We start from the raw sequence: 22,232 nt of genomic DNA on the forward strand, positions 1-22,232 counted from the left end.
CAGAAAGGCCCGTCTGACCGGCCAGTGAGATCGGGGTCTTCCTGGGGGAGGTGCCCCTTCCCAGGGTGGGTGCTCTGACGGCTGTGTCGTCACAGGAAGGCGTCCGTAAAGGTGAACTTCAGTCTGTTAAAAAGATGTCACCTCTGCAGAACAGTTCTGAGCAAAACGTGTTCTGTTGTTAGACTGTTTCGGATTTCGGGAAGTGTGGACCCAATGAACTTGACGTAACTAAATAAATCAAATGAATCCTAAATGGAACTCAGTACAAACTCCCGCCCATGTCAACCTGCCCCAAACTGAGACTCCTCAGCAGACTCTGGAACCTCCCAGCACCTGAGCAGTGGAGACCCTCGCCACACTGCAGGGCTGTTGGAGGGTGGGGCCTGGGTGGGCAGCAGCGGCCCTGGTTGGGTGACTGAGGTGGTCTGTGTCCCTGAAGAAGTGGTTCAGCCTGAAGCACAGCCTGGTCCACATGGTGCTGGCGCAGCTGGGGAGCCTGCAGTCGCTGAGCGTGGACTCCGAGGAGCCTCACCCGTGGTTCCTGGGCCTGGCCGGGAAGACGCTGCACCTGCTGGCCGAGAACTGGGACCTCCTGCTCCCCGCCTGCTACTGGGAGGAGAGCCTCTGGGTGCGTTCTGGCTGGCTCCCAGACTGACCACTTAGGCCTAAAAATCATACACTTAGAGCTCACGGGATCTTAGTAAGAACTGGGGTAGAAAACAGGCCTTGGATTGTCCGGGGTCAAGAAGCGTGGTGTGGACTGTGGAGGGAGGACAAGGTAGGCCAAAGGCCCGACCCCCGGAGGAAGAACGGGAGGGGGAGAAGGGGCGAGCAGGACAGGCCGTCCTAAGTGGGGCATCCCACCCCCGCCCCACGAGGCGTCCCTGGGCGGTGGCTCCTGGCGCCTCTTTCCACCCCAGCAGCTCTGTGCCTGAGGACCAGGCCCCTGCCCTACCCGGGGATCGGTCCTGCCCACCCCCACTGCTCCCCCACTCCCCGCCCCCACCCACCCACACGGTCCAGGGAAGCCCTCCTCCCGACAGCGCGCCAGTGCACCCAGGCTGGCCCTCTTCTCTCCAGGACCCACCCCCTGCCAGGTTGCCCTGCAGGCCTGGTGCCCCTGAGGAAGCCCCTGCCCCTAGGAAGGGATTCTGGTGACAGCCGCCACCATGGGAGCTCCTGGTCATCGTCCTAAATGCCTCTGTAGACGCCAGGAGGCACCTGCCCAGGTACAGCCAGGCCGGCCCCAGGGACCTGGCTGGGTGTACAGCCCTGGGGTCAGCCCAGTGGCGGCTGTCCGGGCTTCCAGGCCCTCAGATGTGACTCACATGTGGGTGAATTGGTGGCATTTTGGCCCTGCATTCAACCAGTATTCACTGGGCACCTGAAAAGGTGGGTCTGGGTCAGGTAGACACGGACCAGACATGTGGCCCCTCTTGGAGCGGGCGCCCGTCTGGGAAGCTGCGCTCACCACACCCCCGCTTGGAGGGGCTGCCCACCTTTGTCTCATCCCCGCAGACCCAGGGCTCCCCCAACCTGAGTCTCCTGGGCCTGCTGCCCCCCAGGCAGGTCCCCCTGGCCTCCCAAGGACCCCTCCAGGTGCCTTGTCCTGCAGAGGAGACAAGAGGAGCCTTGTGGTGCTTTTGGCCCCTGGGCCCCTGGGGCAGACGGGCACCCGGCTCCCCCAGTCCTGGTGCTCAAGGGAGGGGATTTGCCGGCCCTGAAGGGGTGCGGCACAGAAGGCCATCCCCACGGCATGCCAAGGCTCCTCCCTGTGGCATCTGCCAGGTGCCGGCTTCTCTGCCAGGCCCTCACCGGTCACCTAAATCAGTGAAGGGTGGGCTGCAGCGCGCCTGCCATGCCCCCTCACCCAGGGGTCCTGCAGAGACGCGCTTCCACACTGCCCTGACTGGAGGTGTGTCCTCTGTAGGGGGGCGCTGAGCTGAGCAGCCTCAGGGGTCTGGAGATCAACCAGGAGGACCCGGAACATGAGGGGCCCTACGGTGAACTGCCGTCCTTCAGGGCCACCCCCGAGGAGCGGAGGAAGGGCTGGGATCAGAGGGTACGCCGGCCCCCACCCAGCCCCAGGCCGCCCGGCCCGCAGAGCCCGCCTGAGTCTGAGGTCCCCCCGCGGAGGAGGGTGGTGCTGGCGCAGCAGTACCTGGCCCAGGCGTCCGAGGTGCTGCTGCAGTGCCTGCATGGGGCCCTGGGCAGCAACCTACTGGACATCGCCGCGGCCGCCAGCCTGGAGATGGTGGAGTGCATGGGCATCCTGGAGCCCGCGACCGCCTGCCAGTTCCTCGCGCTGTCTCAGGTATGCTCTGCTCCGGGCCCCTTCTGCAAGGCCCCCCGAGGCCCCAGTGCTCCCTCTGCCGGTGGCCCCACCCACCAGGCTGCGACTGGGCTCTGCTTTAAGGATGGCGCTCATTGGAGGAGGCACCCCGGGTACCCAGAGAAGGGGGTCTGGCCCCCCATCACAGTTCCCATGGGCGCACGAGCAGCGGAAGCCCCCAAACTTGTGTTCCTGGGGCTCAGGGGAGAGCAGAGCGCTCTCCTCCCCGCGTCCCGAGCTGGCAGCCCGCGGGCTCCACGGTGAAGGCGGGCTCGCCCGGCCTGTCGGCTGTGCCAGCCGCCTGGAGAAGCGCCTGGGTGCCCACCTGCCATGGGCAGGGCCCGGCTCCTCTCCGGCAGCCTCCACCGTCTGTTTCAGAGCTGCTCGGCCTCCGAGAGGATGCGCAATGTCCTGTTCGCAGCCACGGCCAACACTAGCAGCTCACAGCTGGCCGCGCTGCTGCAGCTCCAGGACAGGCTGAGGCGCCAGGAGAGGACGTCCACCAACCTCTGTGCCAGCGTGGAGCAGAGACTGGCCGCCACATCCAAGGTAACCAAGCCGAGGCCGCCCTTGAGCCTGCCCCACCCTGCAGCTCTGCAGACGCCCTCGGACCAGGTGCAGATCCCGGCGCTGCCTCCCGCTTGCTGTGTGGTTCTGGGGGGCCACTCACCCTCTCTGAGCTGCAGCTTCTCATGGGCCCAGTGGGGAGAGCAGCCCACCTTCAGCACTGGTGAGACTCTGCGAACTCACAGCACAGACACCCAGGCCTGCGGTGGTCACGAAGAGGAGGGGGGAGGATGGGGCTCTGGGGGGGGTCCGTTTCAGTTCATGCTGTGTTTTAGGAAATATTTTATATTCAGCCAAGTCTTAGAATTTAATTTTGGAAGAAATGTGCAGAGCATGGTAGCTCATAGCACCTCCTCTTTTATTTGGGCTAGCAAATGTGAATTGGAGACTTAAAGAAATTAAACTTGATGAAGTTGAATACAGAAAACAGGCCAGAATGCTCTGATCAATCCTGCCCTCCTCCTCCATGGGGCTTCTGTGACCGCTGGTGTGGGCCCACCTCGTACCCCTCGGGCCAGGCTGCCTTTCTCCTTCTGACCGGTAGGGATGGGACGACACTCTGTGCGGGCCGTCCTGTGTGTGCCAGGGGTGCTAGCGGCAGCCCTGGCCTCCAGCGCCTTCCCATGTGACACCCCAAAAATGTCTCCAGGCCAAGAGCCCTGTGACCCAGGGACAGGAACCGCCCTCCTGCAGGGCGGGGCCCGCCTGGAGGGGTGAGAGGCAGTCTGTAAACCCTGGCAAGACTCATCAGTTGAAAGCCCAGCAGTGCTCTGCTGAGACACAGTACTGGAGGGGATGACCCAGTGGCCAGTCAGCGGGGACCCGCGTCCCCAGCCCGTGAGCACCAGGGAGAGTTTCAAATGTGTGAACAGAACCGACCCAGACAGGAGCCGCAGACAGATCCTCGGCTCCGTGGGGAGGCTGGACCCATCCTCTCAGTTGCTGGTAGAAGGAGAAGCAGCAGCAGCAGCAACCTGCAGGAGTGTGCAGAATCGTCCCCGAGTGCGGGAGGTCTGAACGGACTTGGCCTGACGTTCAGGGAACGGGAAGCCAGTCTGTGGGCGGAGCCTTTACCAAGCCGACCATCATTGGCCACAGGATGCCTCAGCAAATGCCAAAGCACTGAGATCATTCAGTTTGTTTTCTAACCACAAGGAAATTAAAACAGAAATCAATAACTAAAAGATACATGTGAAAAAAAGCTGCAGTTTCCTTGAAATTCAACAGTATGTCTATCATCATCAATTGGTCAAAGAAGAAGTGATAATGGAGTTTACAAAATATTTTAAATTGACTTAAAGAATGAAAATACTATATAAGAAAACTTAGGAGACTTGTCTAAAACAGAGTTTAGGGGAAAAAATACACCCTTGAGCACAAAAAGAAAGCCTTACAAAAACAGTGATTTATACTTTGATTTCAAAAAGCTAGAATAAAAACATCTAAGAAAAAAGGAAAACAAATGAGAGATAGAACAACAAAAGCCATGATATTAAATCACGCCTACAGCAGAGGAAATCAATAATAGCAAGAATGGGTTCCAGGGGGAAAACTACTAATAGTAAAATTGATAAACACTTAGGAAGACCTGACAAAGAAAAGAGGGAAGACAGAAATTTCAGGATAGGTAATATGACATCATGAGATCCTTCAGACATCAAAAAACTAGTAAGAGATTGTTTTTATAACCTTAGTCTAATAAATTTGACAATTTGAATGAAATGGAAAAATTCCTCAAAAAATATAACCTACTGAAGCTGACAACAGAAAATCTGAATAACTTAATCTCTCTTCAAGAAGTGTCTTGACACTTAACACTTAAGTGTCTTAACACCGTCACAGAGAGAGTCCCAGACCCAGTTGGCTTCATCAACAAATTCCGCCAAACACTGAAGGAAGAAATGATCTTTCAGGGGCCAGGAGCAAGAGGAACACTCCGTGACTGTCCTCAGAGAGGCCCCGCGAGCCTCCATACTGAAGGCCCAACGAGGACCTCACATGCGGGGAAAATCTCTTATCACCATGGACACACAGTATCAGCAAGAAGACCCGGGAACTGTGAAAGGGATAACGCAGGAGGATCAGGTGCTGTGCACCATGCAATCTAGTATTTTAACTCATTCAATATAGTCCACCGTACTAACAGGAGGAAAAGGAGAAAATCGTAAGCCCATCTTGATAGATGCAGAAAAACCGTTTGTCAAAATTCAACACCAGCCTGTGATTTCAAAAAATCAAGATAGGAGATAATTTTTTTTAATTTATTTGTTTTTAATTGAAGGGTACTTGCCTTACAGTATTGTGCTGGTTTCTACCAAGCATCAACGTGAATCAGCCGTGGGTTTACCCACGTCCCTGCCCACCTCCCTCCCCATCCCACCCCTCTAGGTTGTTACCCAGCCGCGGATTGAGGTCCGAGTCACACAGCAGCTTCCATTGGCTTTCTGGCTTACATACGGCAATGTATGTTTCCATATTACTAAGAAGATAATTTCCTTAATTTGATAAAGGATGTCTTTAAAACCCTATAGCAAAAATCATACTATACATTAATTTTCAGAAAAATTCTGAAAACTTTTCTCTTAGAGTTGAAATGACACAAGAAAGCTATCATACTTCTATTCAATAGAATAGTTAGACTAGGAAAAGGAATAAAGGGCAGAAGCATTGAAAAGGAAGAAGTAAAACTGATTATTCAGAGTCAACATGATTATGGGCCTTAAAAGTCATCAACTCTGAGACACAGCACGCAGACGGCAGGTCACGACTGACGGCCGTCCCGATGATTGCATCTCTACACGCCAGTTACAAACAAGCGGCTACAGTGTCTGAATAACACCATTTTCAGTGACATCAAACCCAATCAAACACCTAAGGAAAATCTAACAAAAGACATATGATCTCTACCCCCAAAGCCATAAACCTCTTTAAGGAAAATTGAAAAAGAACTGACTAAGAGAGGCAGCTGCGTCTGGGGGAGGAAGACTCTGTGTGAACACGTTTGTAAGGAAGTGGCAGCTTCCGAACAAGATAGCAAGACCTGCTTGAAGCGGCGGAAGAGAAGACACGACAGAAAAACGCCAGGAACAGGCCCACCGCACACGCCTGACGCACGTCGAGGCCGACACTCAGGCGGGGAGGGGACGGTGCAGCCCCGCCCGGGGGATGGCTCCCCCCAAGAAGGTGATGCAGTGGAGCTCGCGGAGGAAGCTTTTGGAGACGAGCCTCCTCATCACCGGGAAGGAGGCACAAACTTTACTACATGCTGCTAACCCTCTGTTCATCAGAACCACAGCCCGGGAGTCAAAGGCAAACCTCAGAGGAGGTCCAGCACACACGAGTGACCGGGAGCTGGAATCCCGTGTGGAGAAAGGAGGTGGCTCTCGGAAGGAGAGAGACTGACCCTCCAAGAGAGGAAAGGCACACGGCTGGACTGTCACAGAAGACGCCCAAACAGTCAGTAAACCCTTAAAACGCTGCCCAGCTTCACTGGTCATCAGAGAAATGCACTACTGGACGTCCACCAGAGGGGCGGAGAGCACCCAGGGCTGAAGAGGAGGGGGCCCCCGGGGGGCTAGGGTCCCTCCGCACGTAGCCCCTTGAGAAGTGAGTTCAACCCAGCAACTCTTCCTGCGGGCTGTGGTCCCCAAGAACAGACGTCACAGCAGTATTTGTGCCCGCTGGCCACAGACGGATGAGAGGCTGTGCCTTCCCCAACGGGACACTGCAGGCAAAAAGGGCAACAGGGTCAGCTGCCATGGGTGCCATCCTGGAGGGATCCGGGACACTGGGCGGAGGCCGCTGGAGCTGAGGAGGTCTGGCCCCTGTGACCCATCCCCCAGCTTGGGGAGCATCCTGCTTCGATCCGTCTGCTCCGCTGGAACAGGCGTTCCCCGCGCCCCCTGCAGGGGACCTGACGGTGGACACTGGTCAGCCCCTGCAAACCTGAAGCTCATTTCATCAGAAACCGGGGGGAGGGCGTGAGCGGCTCCTCTCTGAGGGTGGTCTGCGGGCTGCCGGCGGCTCCTGCTGCAGACCCGCAGCAAAGGGACCGGGGTGCAGGCGGGCTGAACCGCACCATCTACGGGCTGGGAGACTGACTGCGGGCCTCGGGGCCTGTGTCTGAGCGGGGGCGCCGCGGGGCCGCGGGGAGCGGAGGGGCGGAGCGGCCGGGCCCTCCGCGGGGCTGGGTCCGTGCCTTGCTCGGCGGTGCCGCGGCGAGGTCCGCGCGCTTCTGCTGCCCCCTGGCGGCGGCCGCCGGCCCACACTGACCCCGAGGGTCACCCGCAGGCTTGGCAAAACCTCCGGGTCACCGAAGAGCACTTTAACCTCTTGAATGACATTCCTCCCACCGTTCGGGTCATCTTCCTGCACCACTCCAGGGACGGGTGAGGCCTTCTCCCCTGCTCCCCAGCCGCTCCCAGGGCCCTGCCCTCTGCGCCGGCGGTCACTGTGGACACAGCACGGGCCGGGGTGGGCTGCCCGTTGGGATGGGGAGGGTGGACCACCCCTCTGCCAGGGTGCCCAGGCTGACGGGTATGACGGCGGGGGGCCTGGCACAGTGCCGCCTCCTGCCAGCACACAGCCCTGATCTAAAGGGCACGGTGGAACTGCAGCAGACACCCCGGTCTGCCAGCCTCGCCACGCTGCAAAGTGCTGTGGGCGGGCGGGCGGGTAGGGGGGAGGCCGTGTGACTCCGCGTCCTCACTTGGCTGAGGTTCAAGGGAGGGGCTCATGTTGGGGCGGGGGAGGGGGTGGCCCAGAGTCGGCCTCTTTAGGGTTCCTCTGGGACCCCACCCCGTCCTGCCAACAGGACCTGTCTGTATGGCGCCTCCTACGACAAAACCAAGTCCGTACCTGCAGCCAAAGGCAGAATAGTCCAGACCGGGGGTGAGTCGAGCCACAGCACCGCCCTCTGCGGGGTTGGGGCGTCCCTGGGGGGCGGGGCAGACAGAGACCCAGGGGTTGCCAGCCCCCATTCAGGCATCTTTCCCAGGTAGGGAGGGGGCATCAGGCGGAAGCAGCAGAGCCTGGCCCGTGTGCCTCCCACTGGGGAGACCCCCCCCCCAGCATTCCCCCTCCAGCTCCTTCCTAGGCCTCAGCACTTCGTTCCACCTGCCCGTTCACTACAGCCACAGATGGGGAGCCGTCTGCTCTGTCCCAGGGCCCCTGGATACTTCCTGATGCCCCACTCCTGAACGTCAACAGGAGTGACACCATCCAGCCTGACCCCTGCTGGGGGCCAGACCTCCGTTCCCTGCTGAGCCCTCACGGTGCCTGCACACAGCCTGGGCACATTGCGGATGCCGAGTTTCTGTCCGCCTTCCTTCCCAGCCTCTCTGGCCGTCCCCTCTCCAGGGTTCTGGCGCTGACTCCTTCTGGGGAAGGTCCCAAAGCGTTGCCCATAGCTTGCCACCCCCCATCAGTCCGGCGGTGCACAGCGTTCCACCCGTAGTGCTCTCAGCCAGAAGGGTGGTCTGCGAGGCCCCGTGTGGCAACGCGCCTCTGTCTCCGCAGGCTCCTGCAAGGTGGCTCGGGTGGCCGTGAGCCCCGCTGACTTGTCCCACCTGCTGGCTAGTGTCCAGCAGTTCCGGGAGCAGGCCCAGGCTGAGGCCTACAGTGAGGACATGGCCCTGAGCACTGGCCTGGTGAGACCTGAGCCCACGGGCAGGGCAGGGACCACCGCCCGGCACTGCCGGACCCCAGGTCAGGCTCCCCAACCAGACCCGGCGCCAACTCTGCTTTGAGTCCTTGAGCCAAGCCTGGTGCAGACGCCCCTGCTGTGCCAGCAGAGGAGTGCCCTGGCTCTGAGCGGGGCCTTTCCTGGGGGTCGCCTGCAGGGTCTGGCCCCTTCCTTCTCACCGCCTGGGGGCTCCAGGGGTCCCCTTTGACACCTTCTGACCTCGGCGGTTGTTTGGGTTGAGGAGGAGTCGGAAGGCATGCACCCGATGGGGGAGGACCGCGCTCTGCTGAGGTTCGAGGTGGTCTTGAAGTCCATGGAGCAGTACCTGCAGCCGCTGTTCCCGCTGCTCAGCTGCCCTCCAGAGCCCAGGTACCGCCCAGGGTCGCCTCCCGAGGGGCTCGGGCCCCGAGTTCTAGCCGGACTGCTGGAACCCTGGGGGCGGAGGGTCACGGCGTCCCTTTCCCCACAGGTGTGCACAGGTCCCAAGCAGTGTGGCGCCCAGGGTAAGGGTGGGCAGGCGGGGGCTCCATGCAAAAGCCAGCTCAGCCTGCGCCCCTGAGCCCCGCGGCGAGCGGAGCGGCTGGCTGTGGGCGTGGGAAGGTCAGAGCCGTGCGGCTGAGGCCACGCCCCAGGCTTATTTCTCTGCAGAATCGGGCCAGGGACTGACCTGGAGAGAGCACGGGCCCTCAGAGACAGAAGCTGGGCTCTGCCCGCCTGCCGTCGCAGGGACGTCTGGCCCCGCCCCAGACCTTTTCTGGGGGACGTCCCTGCCACCCGGACCCCCGCTGCCCTCTGGTCTGGGTGTGGTGGGAGGGAAGAGCCTGGCAAAGGGCCCGGCCCTGTGGATCTGGGTTTGGGGGGAAGGAAGGTGGAGGGGTCAGCACATGGACTCCCTGATTAGCCAGCAGGTCAGAGCGTCCTGATTTCAACGTGTTCACGTCCATGCCCCGGTCTCGGGAGACGGGCCCCCAGCAGGGAGCGTGGGGAGCCTCATGCCCTGATGCTGCCCTGGTGACGCGCTGCCCCGAGGACTCACTGCCCCTTCTCAGTGGTGTTCATGGGTTTTTTCAACCTGAATCTGTGCCTTTGCTTTCAGAGCACCGATCCCCGTGGTTGTTTCAGATTCTGGAAAAACCAAGGGCAAAGACAAGGAGAGGAAAGCATCCCTGTCCCAGGGTGAGCGGGGCCTGGGGCCTGGCCTGCTCTGGGTGGTGCTGATCGGTGCCCTGGCGGGCCACGTGCAACCTCCCGCTGCCCACCCCGCCCTCAGGCCCCCCGGCAGGCCGAGGGCCAGAGACCATGGCGATGTCACCGTCACCCTCAGGGGCTGACGGCCGGAGCAGCCATGGGGTCCCGGGAGCATCACCACACTTCCTGTAACGGAGCTGCCCCGGCGGCCACGGCCCCCTCTGGATGGTCCTCGGGGAGCGGGGCTAGCACAACCGCCCGTCCCTTGAAGGGGCTCCTTGCTGGGAGGAGCCGAGGCTCCAGCACTTGCCTCAGGAGTGCCCACGGAGCGCGGGCGGCCCTCAGCACCACAGAGGACACGCCGTCCCCCCACCAGCCGGTGTCCAGGCCCTGGCTGTGCCCAGTTCAGCCTCCTCGCCGAGTCCCTCGCGGGGTGGGGGTGGGGGTGGTGAGGGGCAGGGGTCTGCTGCCACCAGGGGGCGATAGCGGCTGCGTTCCCCGCCTCCCCCCGCAGTGCAGCCCGAGGTCGCAGACGACGTCATCCTGATCGCGGACAGGCATCTGCTGGAGCTGCCGCTGGAAGGGCTCTCCGTGTTCGACGACGGGCTGGTCTCCTCGCTGTCGCGGGAGTTTTCTCTCCAGATGCTGTGCAATCGCCTCCGCAGAGAGGAGCCAGGTGAGAGCTGGGCGGACACCTGAAACGCGCAGACGGCTCTCACGGTAAGAGCGCAGCTCTTGTCAAGAGGCGGTCGTCAGAGTCGCCATGCTTTTCAAGGCCCTGGTGCATCTGGAGGCGCTTGGGGAGCGCCTTCCATGAGCCAGCGCTCTGACAGCTGCCAGCGTACCCCAGGCAGGACCCTAACTTCCCTCCTGACCTCACAAACGTCTGTCTCTAAGGAGGGGGCTGGTGGTCACCGGCCAGCGATACAGTTGGTCATCGATGAGATGGTGAGAGGCAGCAAGGGAGCGGGCCGGCAGGCCTGGCCTGGGGGCAGGGGCGGGCCAGGCGCGGCCACTCTGTTTCACGAACATGCAGAGCGTGCTAACATCCTCCAGGTGATACATTTGTGCCGTGTGGTTTCTGGCATGTATGTTTCACTATGATAAATATCAAATTACATTAAAAATAAAGAGATTGGACTTTTATTTTCACCCAAGATGAGGTGAAAGAGACCAGCTCAGTTCCAGCTGAAACAACCAAAACCCAGACAAAAATACATGAAGCACCAATTATCAGATATTGGCAACCAGACAGTGGGCCCAGCGATCCCCAAGAGAGGAAACAAGCAGCTGAGCTGCAGCTTTCTGCCCGGAGAGTCTCAGGCTGCAGCAGGTGAGGGGAGGCCCAGGCAGAGCCCAGCGGTCTCCCCAAGGTGAGCAGAGGGGGGCTGTGGACACATGGCGATCCTGGGAGGAGAGACACGCAGAGGGTCCCCTCCGTCCCCAGCTGCGACCCAGTCGTGACCCAGTGCAGGCGCGCGAGGAGACGACACCCAGAACGAAACCTCATGGCCGCCAGCATCGGGCACAGGGGCTGAGGGTGCGGCCTCTGTCCGTGGGAGCCGGCGTCAGCCCCACCGCCAGAGCTGAAATACGCCTCAAGGCATCAGACTGTTTCCAGGTAACCTAACTGTGTCTCAAAATAAGGTTTCAGATGTAAAGAATTAAAAAAAAAAATCCAGGACCCAACAAGGTAAAATTTGAAATGTCTGACATCCAATCAAAAAGTACTTGCCTTCAAAGACCGCTAAAGAAAAGTCAATCAAAAGCAGCAGCAGAAATGACGCAGGTGATAGAGTCAGCCAACAAACCATTCAGCAGGCCCTGGGCCTGTGGCCCATGTGTCAGGAGGTGGTGGGAGGTGGAGTGTGGTGAGCAGAGACGTGCAAAGCGTGAAGTGGACCTGAACTGAGCTTCTGCTGAGGAGAGACACGCCCTGGGCAGCATTGCTGCAGCCGGCACGGCAAGAGGGACGCCTCATGAGCTTGAAGAGATTAAAGAAACAAACTGGGGGAAAAACAGAACCAAAAAACTGGGGGAAACAGAACAGAGCGGCAGTGAGCTGCTGGACGAGGTAAAGCAATGAATTTGCCTGTAGAGGAGTTTTCTCAGGGGGAACATTTGAGTTCATAATGACCAGTTTTCCCCCCAATTTCATGAAAACCGTCATCTTGCAGACCCAAGAAGTTCAGTGAATCCCAAACACAAGAAACAAAGAAAACTACAAAGGAACCATTGTAGTCAGAGTGATTAAAACCAGTGGTAGAGTATTTTGCAAGCAGCCAAGGGGAAAAGAGCCAAGAGGAGGTGGCAAGAATACACAGAAGAACTATACAAAAAAGATCTTCGCGACCCAGATAATCATGATGGTGTGATCACTCACCTAGAGCCAGACATCCTGGAGTGTGAAGTCAAGTGGGCCTTAGGAAGCATCACTAGAGGAGGTGATGGGATTCCAGTTGAGCTATTTCAAATCCTAAAAGATGATGCTGTGAAAGTGCTGCACTCAATATGCCAGCAAATTTGGAAAACTCAGCAGTGGCCACAGGACTGGAAAAGGTCAGTTTTCATTCCAATCCCAAAGAAAGGCAATGCCAGAGAATGCTCAAACTACTGCACAATTGCACTCATCTGACATGTTAGCAAAGTAATGCTCAAAATTCTCCAAGCCAGCCTTCAACAGTATGTGAACCGTGAACTTCCAGATGTTCAAGCTGGATTTAGAGAAGACAGAGGAACCAGAGATCAAATTGCCAGCATCCATTGGATCATTGAAAAAGCAAGAGAGTTCCTTTATTGACTATGCCAAAGCCTTTGTGTGGACCACAACAAACTCTGGAAAATTCTTAAAGAGATGGGAATACCAGACCACCTGACCTGCCTCTTGAGAAATCTGTATGCAAGTTAGGAAGCAACCGTTAGAATGGGACATGAGACACCAGACTGGTTCCAAATAGGGAAAGGAGTACGTCAAGGCTGTATATTGTCACTCTGCTTATTTAACTTATATGCAGAGTACTTCATGCGAAATGCTGGACTGATTGAAGCACAAGCTGGAATCAAGATTGCCGGGAGAAATATCAATAACCTCAGATATGCAGATGACACTGCCCTTATGGCAGAAAGTGAAGAAGAACTAAAAAGCCTCTTGATGAAAGTGGAAGAGGAGAGTGAAAAAGTTGGCTTAAAACTTAACATTCAGAAAACTAAGCTCATGGCATCTGGTCCCATCACTTCATGGCAAATAGATGGGGAAACAGTGACAGACTTTATTTTTTTGGTCTCCAAAATCACTAAAGATGGTGACTGCAGCCATGAAATTAAAAGATGCTTGCTCCTTGGAAGAAAAGCTATGACCAACCTAGACAGCATATTAAAAAGCAGAGATGTTACTTTGCCAACAAAGGTCGGTCTAGTCAAAGCTATGGTTTTTCCAGCAGTCATGTACAGATGTGAGAGTTGGACTATAAAGAAAGCTGAGCGCCGAAAAATTGATGCTTTTGAACTGTGGTGTTGGAGAAGACTCTTGAGAGTCTCTTGGACTGCAAGGAGATCCACCCAGTCCATCCTAAAGGAAATCATTCCTGAATATTCACTGGAAGGTCTGATGCTGAAGCTGAAACTCTAATACTTTGGCCACCTGATGCGAAGAGCTGACTCAGTGGGAAAGACCCTGATGCTGGGAGGGATTGGGGGCAGGAGGAGAAGGGGACAACAGAGGATGAGATGGCTGGATGGCATCACCGACTCAATGGACATGAGTTTGAGTAAACTCTGGGAGTTGGTGATGGACAGGGAGGCCTGGTGTGCTGCGGTCCATGGGGTCGCAAAGAGTCGGACACGACTAAGCGACTGAACTGGACTGAAGGGGAAAAGACACCTTGTGTATCAAGAAGCAAACACAAAAGGTACAGCAGGCTTCTCAGCTGAAATGACACAAGTAGTGAAGGACGTCTTTAAATTATTACAGAAATAAAAAAAGAAATATCTATCAATGTGGATATTTTAAAAAATAACTCTCAAGAACAGTGGTGAAATTCTTTTTCAGAAACAGATGAGTTGAATTCTTCCCAGCAGGCCTGCTTACCCCACAAGAAAGGCTGAGCATGCTCTCCAGGCAGGGAAAAAAAGGTGGGAGTCCACGTCTACACAAAGAAATAAACACCAGAAGCTGGAAAAGGGTGGGTGGGCCATTAAAACTTTTTTCTTAATTTAAAATCTCTTTAAGAGATGTTGACATTAAAAATTAACAGCAATGTGTGGTGGGGTTTACAGCATTATATAAATGAACGTGTGGGGCAGCAAGGGCTGTGGGTGAGAGTCATGTGCTGACCGACCAGCGGCCAGCGACCTGCGGCCAGCACAGCAACTGGACACGGAGACAGAAACATGCAGCTGGGACTCGATGAAGAAGAGGAAAGAGAATCATGAAACAGCAGGACTGACCAGAAGCAGCCAGGAGGAGGGGACACGGAGAAAGCAGAGACAGGACAGAGAGAAATAAAACAGCAAGATGGTGTGTTTGCACCCCAGCACCCCAGTAATCAGTCTCGGTGCAAGGTCAAAACACCCACATCAAAAGGTGAAGATCCCCGCCCTGGATGGAAATGCAAGGCCTGGCCCCAAACATGCTTCTTTAAGGAAATCAGCTTAAATCAAAGGACACTAATGGGCCAGAAATTAAGGGTGGAAGAGACCCTGGGTTCCTGGCCCACCCAGAGCACAAGCAGGAGTGGGGTGGGTGGGTGGAGCCTGGTACAAGCCCCGCCCATTTGCACCCCTGCGGCTGGGAGTCCCACCCCTTTCACATGTTACGGGCTATTTGATGTCTTCGTTGTGAGAATCTGTTCTAGTTTTTCGCCAGTTTTTGCCTTGGGTGTTCCAGGTTTTGTTCGTTAGGTCCGCATACATTTTCTGATCACTTGTCTGAACTGCCAATCTCCTTCTCAAGCTCATCTCTTCACTGGTACCTGGTACCTCTCCTTGAACAAAGTATTTGAATAGAGTCCAGCGTATCCATCTTCTCAAAACTTAACACCTCGTGCTTATGAGGTCTTTTAAAATAAAACATATATTTTCTTACCTGAAGACCATGAAGATACTCTGTGATGTCCTCCATGTCTCTTTTTCTTCACCTTTCATGTTTTTGTCTACCTTCCACCTGATACTGGTTTTTGTGTACAGTGTGAGTTAAGATTTAGTTTTCTTTTTTCCGCGCGAGGCCCCAGCTGTCTGCACACCATTATTGGAGGGCCTTCCTGTCTGCACTGCTCTGCCTTGCCAGCGTCATCTGGAGGAGCAGATCATCCTGTGGGCATCCGGCGGTGATGCAGGACAACGTCCCAGAGATGTCCCTCTCCTGATCCCCAGGCCCCAAGAGGATGCGACCTGACGTGACAAAAGGGCCTTCGCGGGTGTGGTTAGTGACAGATCCTGATTGCCTGGGTGGCCCCGTGCCATCACCAGGGTCCTGAAAACAGGCAGGGGGCGGGCTCGGAGGGAGTGGAATGAGCTCCTGGCGCCTCCAGGGACTGGAAAAGGCAAGGTTGCCGACCGTGCTTGGAGCCTTGAGGAGGCCCGGCCCTGAGCACACCTCGGGTTTAGCCAGCGGGCCCCTTTTGGTTTCTGGCCTCTAGACTGTTGTTTGAAGCCCCTGCGTTTGTGGTAATTTGTTATCGCAGCAACAGCACCAACGCAAACTGTCACCATAAAGTAGCGAGCACACTGCGTGAATGTGAGCTGTCTTTCCGAAGCAGTGTTGAGTGGGGATGAAAAAGAAGGATTCCGCACACCCCCGAGTGAGGACTTCTCAGAGCCTGGAACCCTCAGGCTGGAGGAGTGCTCTTTGAATGTTAATTGTTCACGGCAAACCTTTAAGGATAACCACAAAGGAACACAACTGGTGTATAAATTCCAAACCAATAAAGAGGGGAAATAAGCAAGAGAAACAAGTGAACCAAGACCTCAGTCAAGTTACAAGCAGCCAGTGATGGAGACCCACACACAGAACAGCGGGGCGAGGTGCAGGGACCCGTACATTAGATTGAGAGCCAAAAAGGTGAGCGGCTCCACCTGCCACTTAGGGCAGAGTGAGCCAGAGCATGCCAGTCGGCGCTGTCTGAGCGCCAGACTCCTGACCAGAGAGGAGCCACGGCAGCCGGCAAGCAGAGGAACAGACACGAGAGTTGCCCGGTGCCGCTGGAAGGGCGCCTTCTCTCTCTGCAGCGGAGCCACCTTTATCTCCTCGGGCCCCGCAGGGCAGGGTGACCAAGGAGCCCCAAACAGGGGAAGCACAAGTGGCAAGAACCTGGGGCGAGGCTGGGGCCCACGCTGGCAATGGGCGAGTCCAGCCCGCGGCCAGCACTGCCGGCATGAGCAGGAAGGGCACAGACAGGCTTTGAGCAACAAAGCTAACAACCTCGGCTTCATGGACACATGGATCTTGTATCTAGAAATTAGAGAAACAGGCTGAGACCATGTGTGACTGGGTCAGATACCAATTCCCAAAAGATGGACTTTTTTTTAAACCCCCATATTTCAGAAATTTTAAAACAGTGACTTCTAAATAGCTCAGCTCATGGGACTCAGAAGAAGTGACCACAGAAATGTCAAAAAGACTGGATTACAGCAGACTCGAGAGGAAAAGGGCTGGAGGCTTTAAGCTGAGCATCTAATTTGGGAAGTTAGAGCAAGAACAGCAAAAACAAAAAAACAAAAGAAAAAATGAAGAAAGCAAAGGAAAGCCTACAAAAAATACATGAACAGACACCAATAAAATTGGAAGCAAAGATAAACATTGGTTGTTTGAGAAAATAAAAAAAAAACCTCGTAAAATAGACACATTCTAGTGAGAATGATCCAGAAAAAAATAAAGGTACAAATATACAATATTAGAAATAAAAGAGACACAAACTCTAAAGAGCATTAGATATTTAAGATAATAGACTATTGTGAACAACTTTGTGGCAATATATTCAAAAATTTAGGCAAATTTTTTACAACATCCTAGGGAAAAAGAACTCGAGACTCAAGAAGGAAAGAAAACCCCAACAGCCTCAGAGCCAAGAAAGAAAGATCAACAGATTTACATTCCCCCACAAAAATACCAGTTTTACCATTTTTTTTCTGTTGAATTCTACCAAAATTCCAAGAAACTGTTCTTGTCAGTCTGTTCACATCTCCCAGGTAGAAGGGAAAAGTCTATCTTCTGCTGGCCAGGGGTGACCCTGACGCCTGCACTGCTCAAGAATAGGAAAGAAAGAAAAATATAACATTTCATCACCCCGTCTGACCTTAAAACCTATAGATGTCACAGGTGAAGAGAGTAAAGGGAAAATGAACCTGTAAACATCTCAGATGATGCATGTGTTCACAACAGAAATTCTTAGCAAGCCAGGAGTGGAGTGAACGCCTCTTCTTGATGGAAGAATTGATCTGAATCTAGAGCAGGCTGCCTCCTGTGTGCCCCGTAAAGTCAGGCCTCGGCAGAGAGCCCCCACGTCAGCGCTTACATCTGTGCTCACCTGGAGGCCTCCGCAGAGGTCAGTTCCCTCCACCAGGAGAGGGACGGGCAGGGAGCAGACGGTGTAAACTCTCAGGAGGCCGAGCAGCCAGCAAACAGCGCCCGCCTGCGATGAGTGGGCAGGCGGCACACACATCGGCCGGTGACCCGCGTGGTGTGTGAATGGTCAGGCGTGCAGGCCTGGGCGCCTCTGACAACTGTTCCTTTCTTGTGACCTCCTGGCCCAGGCCTTTCCCAGCCCTGGGAGCTTTTACATTTGAGAAATTACTGCCATTTCAGATTTACCAAAATTAAAATCAACTGTTCTCAATGCTTGTTTTTACATTGAGGTGAGATTCACATAATATAAAATTAACCATTTTCAAGTGAACGATTCAGTGGTGTCTGGTGCCCTCAATCCTTGTGCCTCTGTCTAGCTCCATGACCCCACTTCCTGTTACTGTCTCAGCAGAAGGGAACATGAAGAAGGAGAGCAGAGGCAAAGACCACAAGAAGAGAGGCGCAACACGGAAGGCCAGGAAGGTAGGTGGTCCTGCCCCGCTGAGCCCCAGGGCCTGGGAGCCTGAGGCCGGGCCCCTGGCTGGAGCGGGCCAGCTCTGCCCGCAGGCCACACCCCGAGGGACACCTGCCTGTCTTCACAGGGCAGCATGCCCCGCATCGTCCCCTCCCACTGCGTCCTCGTCGACTCGGACAACTTCAAGTGTATCCTTTGATGTTTCACCCACCCCAGACACGGATCCTGGGGCCTAGTTCTCCTTAACCAAGGCCCAGTCGTCGTGGACCCCTATGAGGAGGCCCAAGGCCCAGGTGAGTGCTCCCCGCCACGGGCCGCCCCCAGCACTGGGAACATGGAGGCCTGGGTGCTGGCCTCTGAGCCTCTGCCCTGCCTCCATGTGGCCCTGGGCCAGCTCCTGCTTCACCTCCCCTGGGGAAGGGGGACGGTGGCCGTGTGCTCCGAGACCCGCCCGGCCTCTCGTCGGCAGCCAGGGCAGGTCAACAGCGTGTGACAGGGACCCCTGAATTGGCAGGGTGCCGCCACCAGGTGTGGACCTGTGGCAGAGGGCCGGCCCCGCGGCTCTGGGACGATTCCTTGGCTCTTTGGCTGAGCTGGTTTTCAGTGTCTTCACAGAGGAGGGAACGGGCGCCACCCCTCCACTCCCCCAGGCTCCTTGCCCGTGAGGAGCCAGGCCCCGGGCGCCCGCCGCACCAAGGGCCACTCCGTGGCCGCACCCTCGACGCCATCCCATTCTGGTCACCGTCTCATTCTGGTTGCAGAAATGCTGACTCCTGTCTCCGTGATCCGGGAAATTTTGGAGAGATTCCGAGACACGTTCACTGGGAAATGGACGGGGCACCTGGGCAGTAAGCAGTTTCCCAGGTTGGCCTCTGGGCCCCTCCCGCCCTGACCCCCTTGTTTCCTCAGCCCCTTCCTCCCTGCCCGGAGGCGCCTAGAGTCCCAGCGCCCGGATAGACCTAGGCCCAGGGGGTGCGCTCCCACCCGCTCAGCTTCAAGGGTCTCCAGGCGGCGCCTCGCCGAGGGGCGGGGCCTGGGAGGAGCGGGGCGGGGCGGGGGCCTGGGAGGGGAGGGGCGGGGCCAGCTGCGGGCCGGGCTCGTCCCAGCCAACGCCCTCGGGGACTTGGGCTCCTAGGCTGCAGGAAGGTCCCTCCGCTGCTTCTCAGAGTAACCGCCCCGGGGAGGGCTGGAGCGGACCGCGGCACAGGGTGCTCACGGTGGCGGCCCTGAGTCCCGTCGCCTCCCCGCTCCCGCTTCTTCTTCCTCTCCTGCCTTGGCAGCCAGGCCGAGTGGGAGCAGCTTCTGGGCAGCTGCACAGGCTTCTTCTTCTACGGGATGGAGAACTTCCTATCGCACATATTAGTGGAAAGGCTGGCCGCCATGAACTTGGAAGGTGAGACCTCGGAGGCCCGCCTCTCTGCTACACCCACCCGCACAGGGCACGGGTCGAATTCGCACAAGGACAGAGCACGCACCCTGCGTCTTATCAGGTGTCTCCGGTCCTCTGATGCAGGGCTGGGGGCTTTAGGACCGCACAGCAGGGCCTGGGGGTGGGGCTGAGGCCGCTCCTGCCTCCGTCCCCTCCTCCATTTCTCTGAGAGCGCAGGCTCGGGAGCTGGGGCAGGTCACCCTTTAGGACTGGGCCTTCAGAGTCCAGGAGGGCTGGGCCGGCGTTTCCGGAAGGTGCTGGTCACAACCCTCCCCCGCTCCCAGTTCTTGTACCTGAACTGCAGGCTCTGGTCCCGTTTCCCAGTTTCTTCTCACTGCCCACTGGCACCCGCATCACCCCACCCCACCCAGGTGCCCCCATATCCCACCCCCACCCTCATCCCCAGCCAAGCCTGTGCTCACAGCTGGAGGTTTCGACTGCACTGGGGATGGCCCCCGAGGCAGGCCCACAGTCATACTGCTGCGGGTAAGCAGAGGTCGGCCTCGGCTGTGGGGCTTTCTCATGCCCGCACCCACGTGCTCCATTTTCGGCCAGGGCCCTGTTTCAATGGGCGCAGGAGGCCGCCGCCTCGTAGGGGCAGCTGGGAGCCGAGACCCCTCCTGGAGGTCGGGGAGCTGCAGCAGGCCCCCGTATGGCCTAGAAAATGGACCAAAGTCTGAGCCTCGGGCAGAGGGGGCTGCATTCCCACAGCTGCCTGTGCCCTGGGTGACACCCCGCCCACAAGGTCCCCCGCCCCCGGGCATGCCACCGCTGAGCCCCGCCTGTGACCGCAGAGTGTCAGATGGCGGTGCTGTTGGACCGGGCCCAGTCCTGCGAGAGCGTGCGGCGCCACGCGGAGTCCGCGGAGAGCAGGAGGTGCCCGGGGCCCCCTCTGGCAGCTGACGGGAGACCTGGGGGGCATGTGAGCGGTGGACGTCCATCTGGGGCATTGGCCCTGCCCCCCACAGCAGCCCGGCTGCCGTGACCTGCCCCCAGACTCTGCCCTGGCAAAGTCCCGGGCCGGGGGTGGGGGGGGGGGTTTGCTGCCAGCACTGACCACAGGCCTTGCTGGAGCCTCGGGCAGCTGGGCTTGGGACCGGAGACAGAGGGGGCAGTGGGGAGGACACCTGGCCCCAGCACCCCACATCACCTGTCACACACACCCCAGGGCCGCGGGGGCTGCGGGCAGCGGGACTGCAGACCACCGTCTGCTGGGCGTTCGTCCCCTCGCGCCCCCCCCCCACCCCCCGCCCCGCCGCAGGGAGCCATCCAGAGATGTGCTGGTGCCCTGAGATGACTTTTCTTGCTAAATGGCATTTAACTGTGTACATAGGGGGGCCGGCGGTGGGTGGGCAGGTGGGATCTGGACTTTTCAAGAAGCTCAAGGATGGTGAGTCCAGCTACCGGGCCCCACGCTTGGCGCTCTTTGGGCTGTGGACGGGAGGCTCGGGCCGGACCCCTTGTGCCAGCCCACGATCTCGGTCCCCTGCAGTGAACTCCAGCTGTCCTTGGAGGAGCCAGTCGAGACCGCCATCCTCCTGAGCCTGGTGGGGGTCAGGAGCATCGTGGTGAGCCAGTGGGCTACGGTCCTGCAGGACAACGCGATGCGGGCCCGGGTCTTGTGGGAAAGTGAGTGGTTCCGGCACTGCCGCCCAGTCCTGCAGCCACACGGCCTCCTGGGGCCTGTGGGGGGTGGACGGCCCATCTCAAGGCTGGTTCTTGTCTAGATCTGTTGGCGGTTGGCAGGCCAATCGGGAGAACAACCCGCCTGCTTCAGGAGGTGGGAGCCAGTGAAACTGCCTACCACGGTAACTAGAAATGGGCTCTCCTCGTCCAGCCCCTCGGGCGTGGGGTTGGGGGACTCTCACTTCTCCTGTTTCCAGGGGTCCTCAGCCTCCTGCAGCCCACAGCCTGTGTGAAATCTGGCATCCAGTGTCTTTAGGGAGAAACACACAAATGACTAGAACATCTTTATCTTCAAAAGGCTCAAGTCCTCAAACCCTGAAAGCCCCCCAAGGTGCTCTTGGGGGGGAAGCCCACCCACTCCTCCAGCGCAAATGAAACCCTAATGTCCACATGTAGCAGCAGCGCCCCACATGGGTTCTGGTGTGAAGAAGCCAGTGCAGCACCAGGTAGCTTGAGCAACGCTGACCGGAGCATCTGCCATAACTAAGAAAGGTTTAGCCTAGCTCACGAGATCTTCAAATACAGAGTGCAGAAGGAGCTTGAAGTTTAAAATCCCACGGTCCACAGTGCCAGGAGGTGGTTGCCAAACAATAAATGCTTGTTGAATGAGTGAGCAAGTGAGTGTGTACATAAGTGTGTGAGTGAGCAAGTATGGGAGTATGCGTGTGAGGGGGTGTGTGAGTGAGCATGTAGGAGCAAGTGTCTCAGGGTGTGTGAGTGAGGGAGCCGTTGGGCGGGCGAGTGGGTGAGGTTGGCCCGTGGCTCCGCAGCGTCCACACCTGGGCAGTGCGGAAGGCAGGGCCCGCGGCACCGTCCCCTCCGTCGGGCTGGCCCTGGGTGTCGGTCCCTGTGAGCCCGCATCGCGTGCCTGTCCGCTCTCCCCAGACGAGTCCTCGCACGTCTGGAAGGATCGGCCAGCAGCGCTCCGGCCGCAGCTGCAGGGCTCCGAGCGGCTCCCCATCACCCTCAACATGGTGCTCTACGGGCTGCCGCACCAGGCCATCATGTGAGGGGCGCCCGGCCCGCTCTCGGGGGTCTTCAGCCTCCTCCTGAGACCCCTGCCAGGCTGCCCAGAGGAGCCCCCACCCCGTTCTGCACAGGGTGGCGCCTGCGCGTCTCCACCGTGAAGCCAGGGCCCCGTGGATGGAGGAGAGTCTCTGGGGGTGGGTGGGGGTACCTGGGCCCACCCCACAAGGGCCCACCCCTTGTTTCTCCAGGCTCTCCCGGGGGCCCCAGGCCTCCATGCCTTGGCTCCTAATGAGGACACGGTTCTGTCCACGTGCTTTAATAAACAGCTTCATCACCTCTGAA

General features: G+C 57.6%; 1 protein-coding gene across 3 annotated transcripts in view; it reads left to right on the forward strand.

The window, feature by feature from the left end:
• The window catches only part of CFAP46 (cilia and flagella associated protein 46), a 96,049-nt gene extending 73,817 nt beyond the window's left edge, over positions 1-22,232 (forward strand). Inside the window, exons 41-58 of one of the 3 annotated variants that reach the window (XM_043476002.1) lie at positions 440-628; positions 1,931-2,314; positions 2,711-2,881; positions 7,190-7,287; positions 7,713-7,789; positions 8,417-8,547; positions 8,827-8,951; positions 9,679-9,758; positions 10,285-10,446; positions 17,744-17,814; positions 17,934-17,994; positions 18,064-18,099; positions 18,568-18,670; positions 19,087-19,199; positions 20,030-20,111; positions 20,728-20,864; positions 20,963-21,043; positions 21,807-22,232. In XM_043476002.1, the coding sequence (XP_043331937.1) occupies positions 440-628; positions 1,931-2,314; positions 2,711-2,881; positions 7,190-7,287; positions 7,713-7,789; positions 8,417-8,547; positions 8,827-8,951; positions 9,679-9,758; positions 10,285-10,446; positions 17,744-17,814; positions 17,934-17,994; positions 18,064-18,099; positions 18,568-18,670; positions 19,087-19,199; positions 20,030-20,111; positions 20,728-20,864; positions 20,963-21,043; positions 21,807-21,931 (2,226 nt within the window). In that variant the 3' untranslated portion in view covers positions 21,932-22,232. Of the gene's footprint in view, positions 1-439; positions 629-1,930; positions 2,315-2,710; positions 2,882-7,189; positions 7,288-7,712; positions 7,790-8,416; positions 8,548-8,826; positions 8,952-9,678; positions 9,759-10,284; positions 10,447-17,740; positions 17,815-17,933; positions 17,995-18,063; positions 18,100-18,567; positions 18,671-19,086; positions 19,200-20,029; positions 20,112-20,727; positions 20,865-20,962; positions 21,044-21,806 lie in introns of those variants that run through there. The other 2 variants (XR_006270787.1, XR_006270788.1) reach the window with 2 other exon arrangements.

The sequence above is a fragment of the Cervus canadensis genome, chromosome 8 (assembly GCF_019320065.1).
Source record: "Cervus canadensis isolate Bull #8, Minnesota chromosome 8, ASM1932006v1, whole genome shotgun sequence".
Classification (NCBI taxonomy): Eukaryota; Metazoa; Chordata; class Mammalia; order Artiodactyla; family Cervidae; genus Cervus; species Cervus canadensis.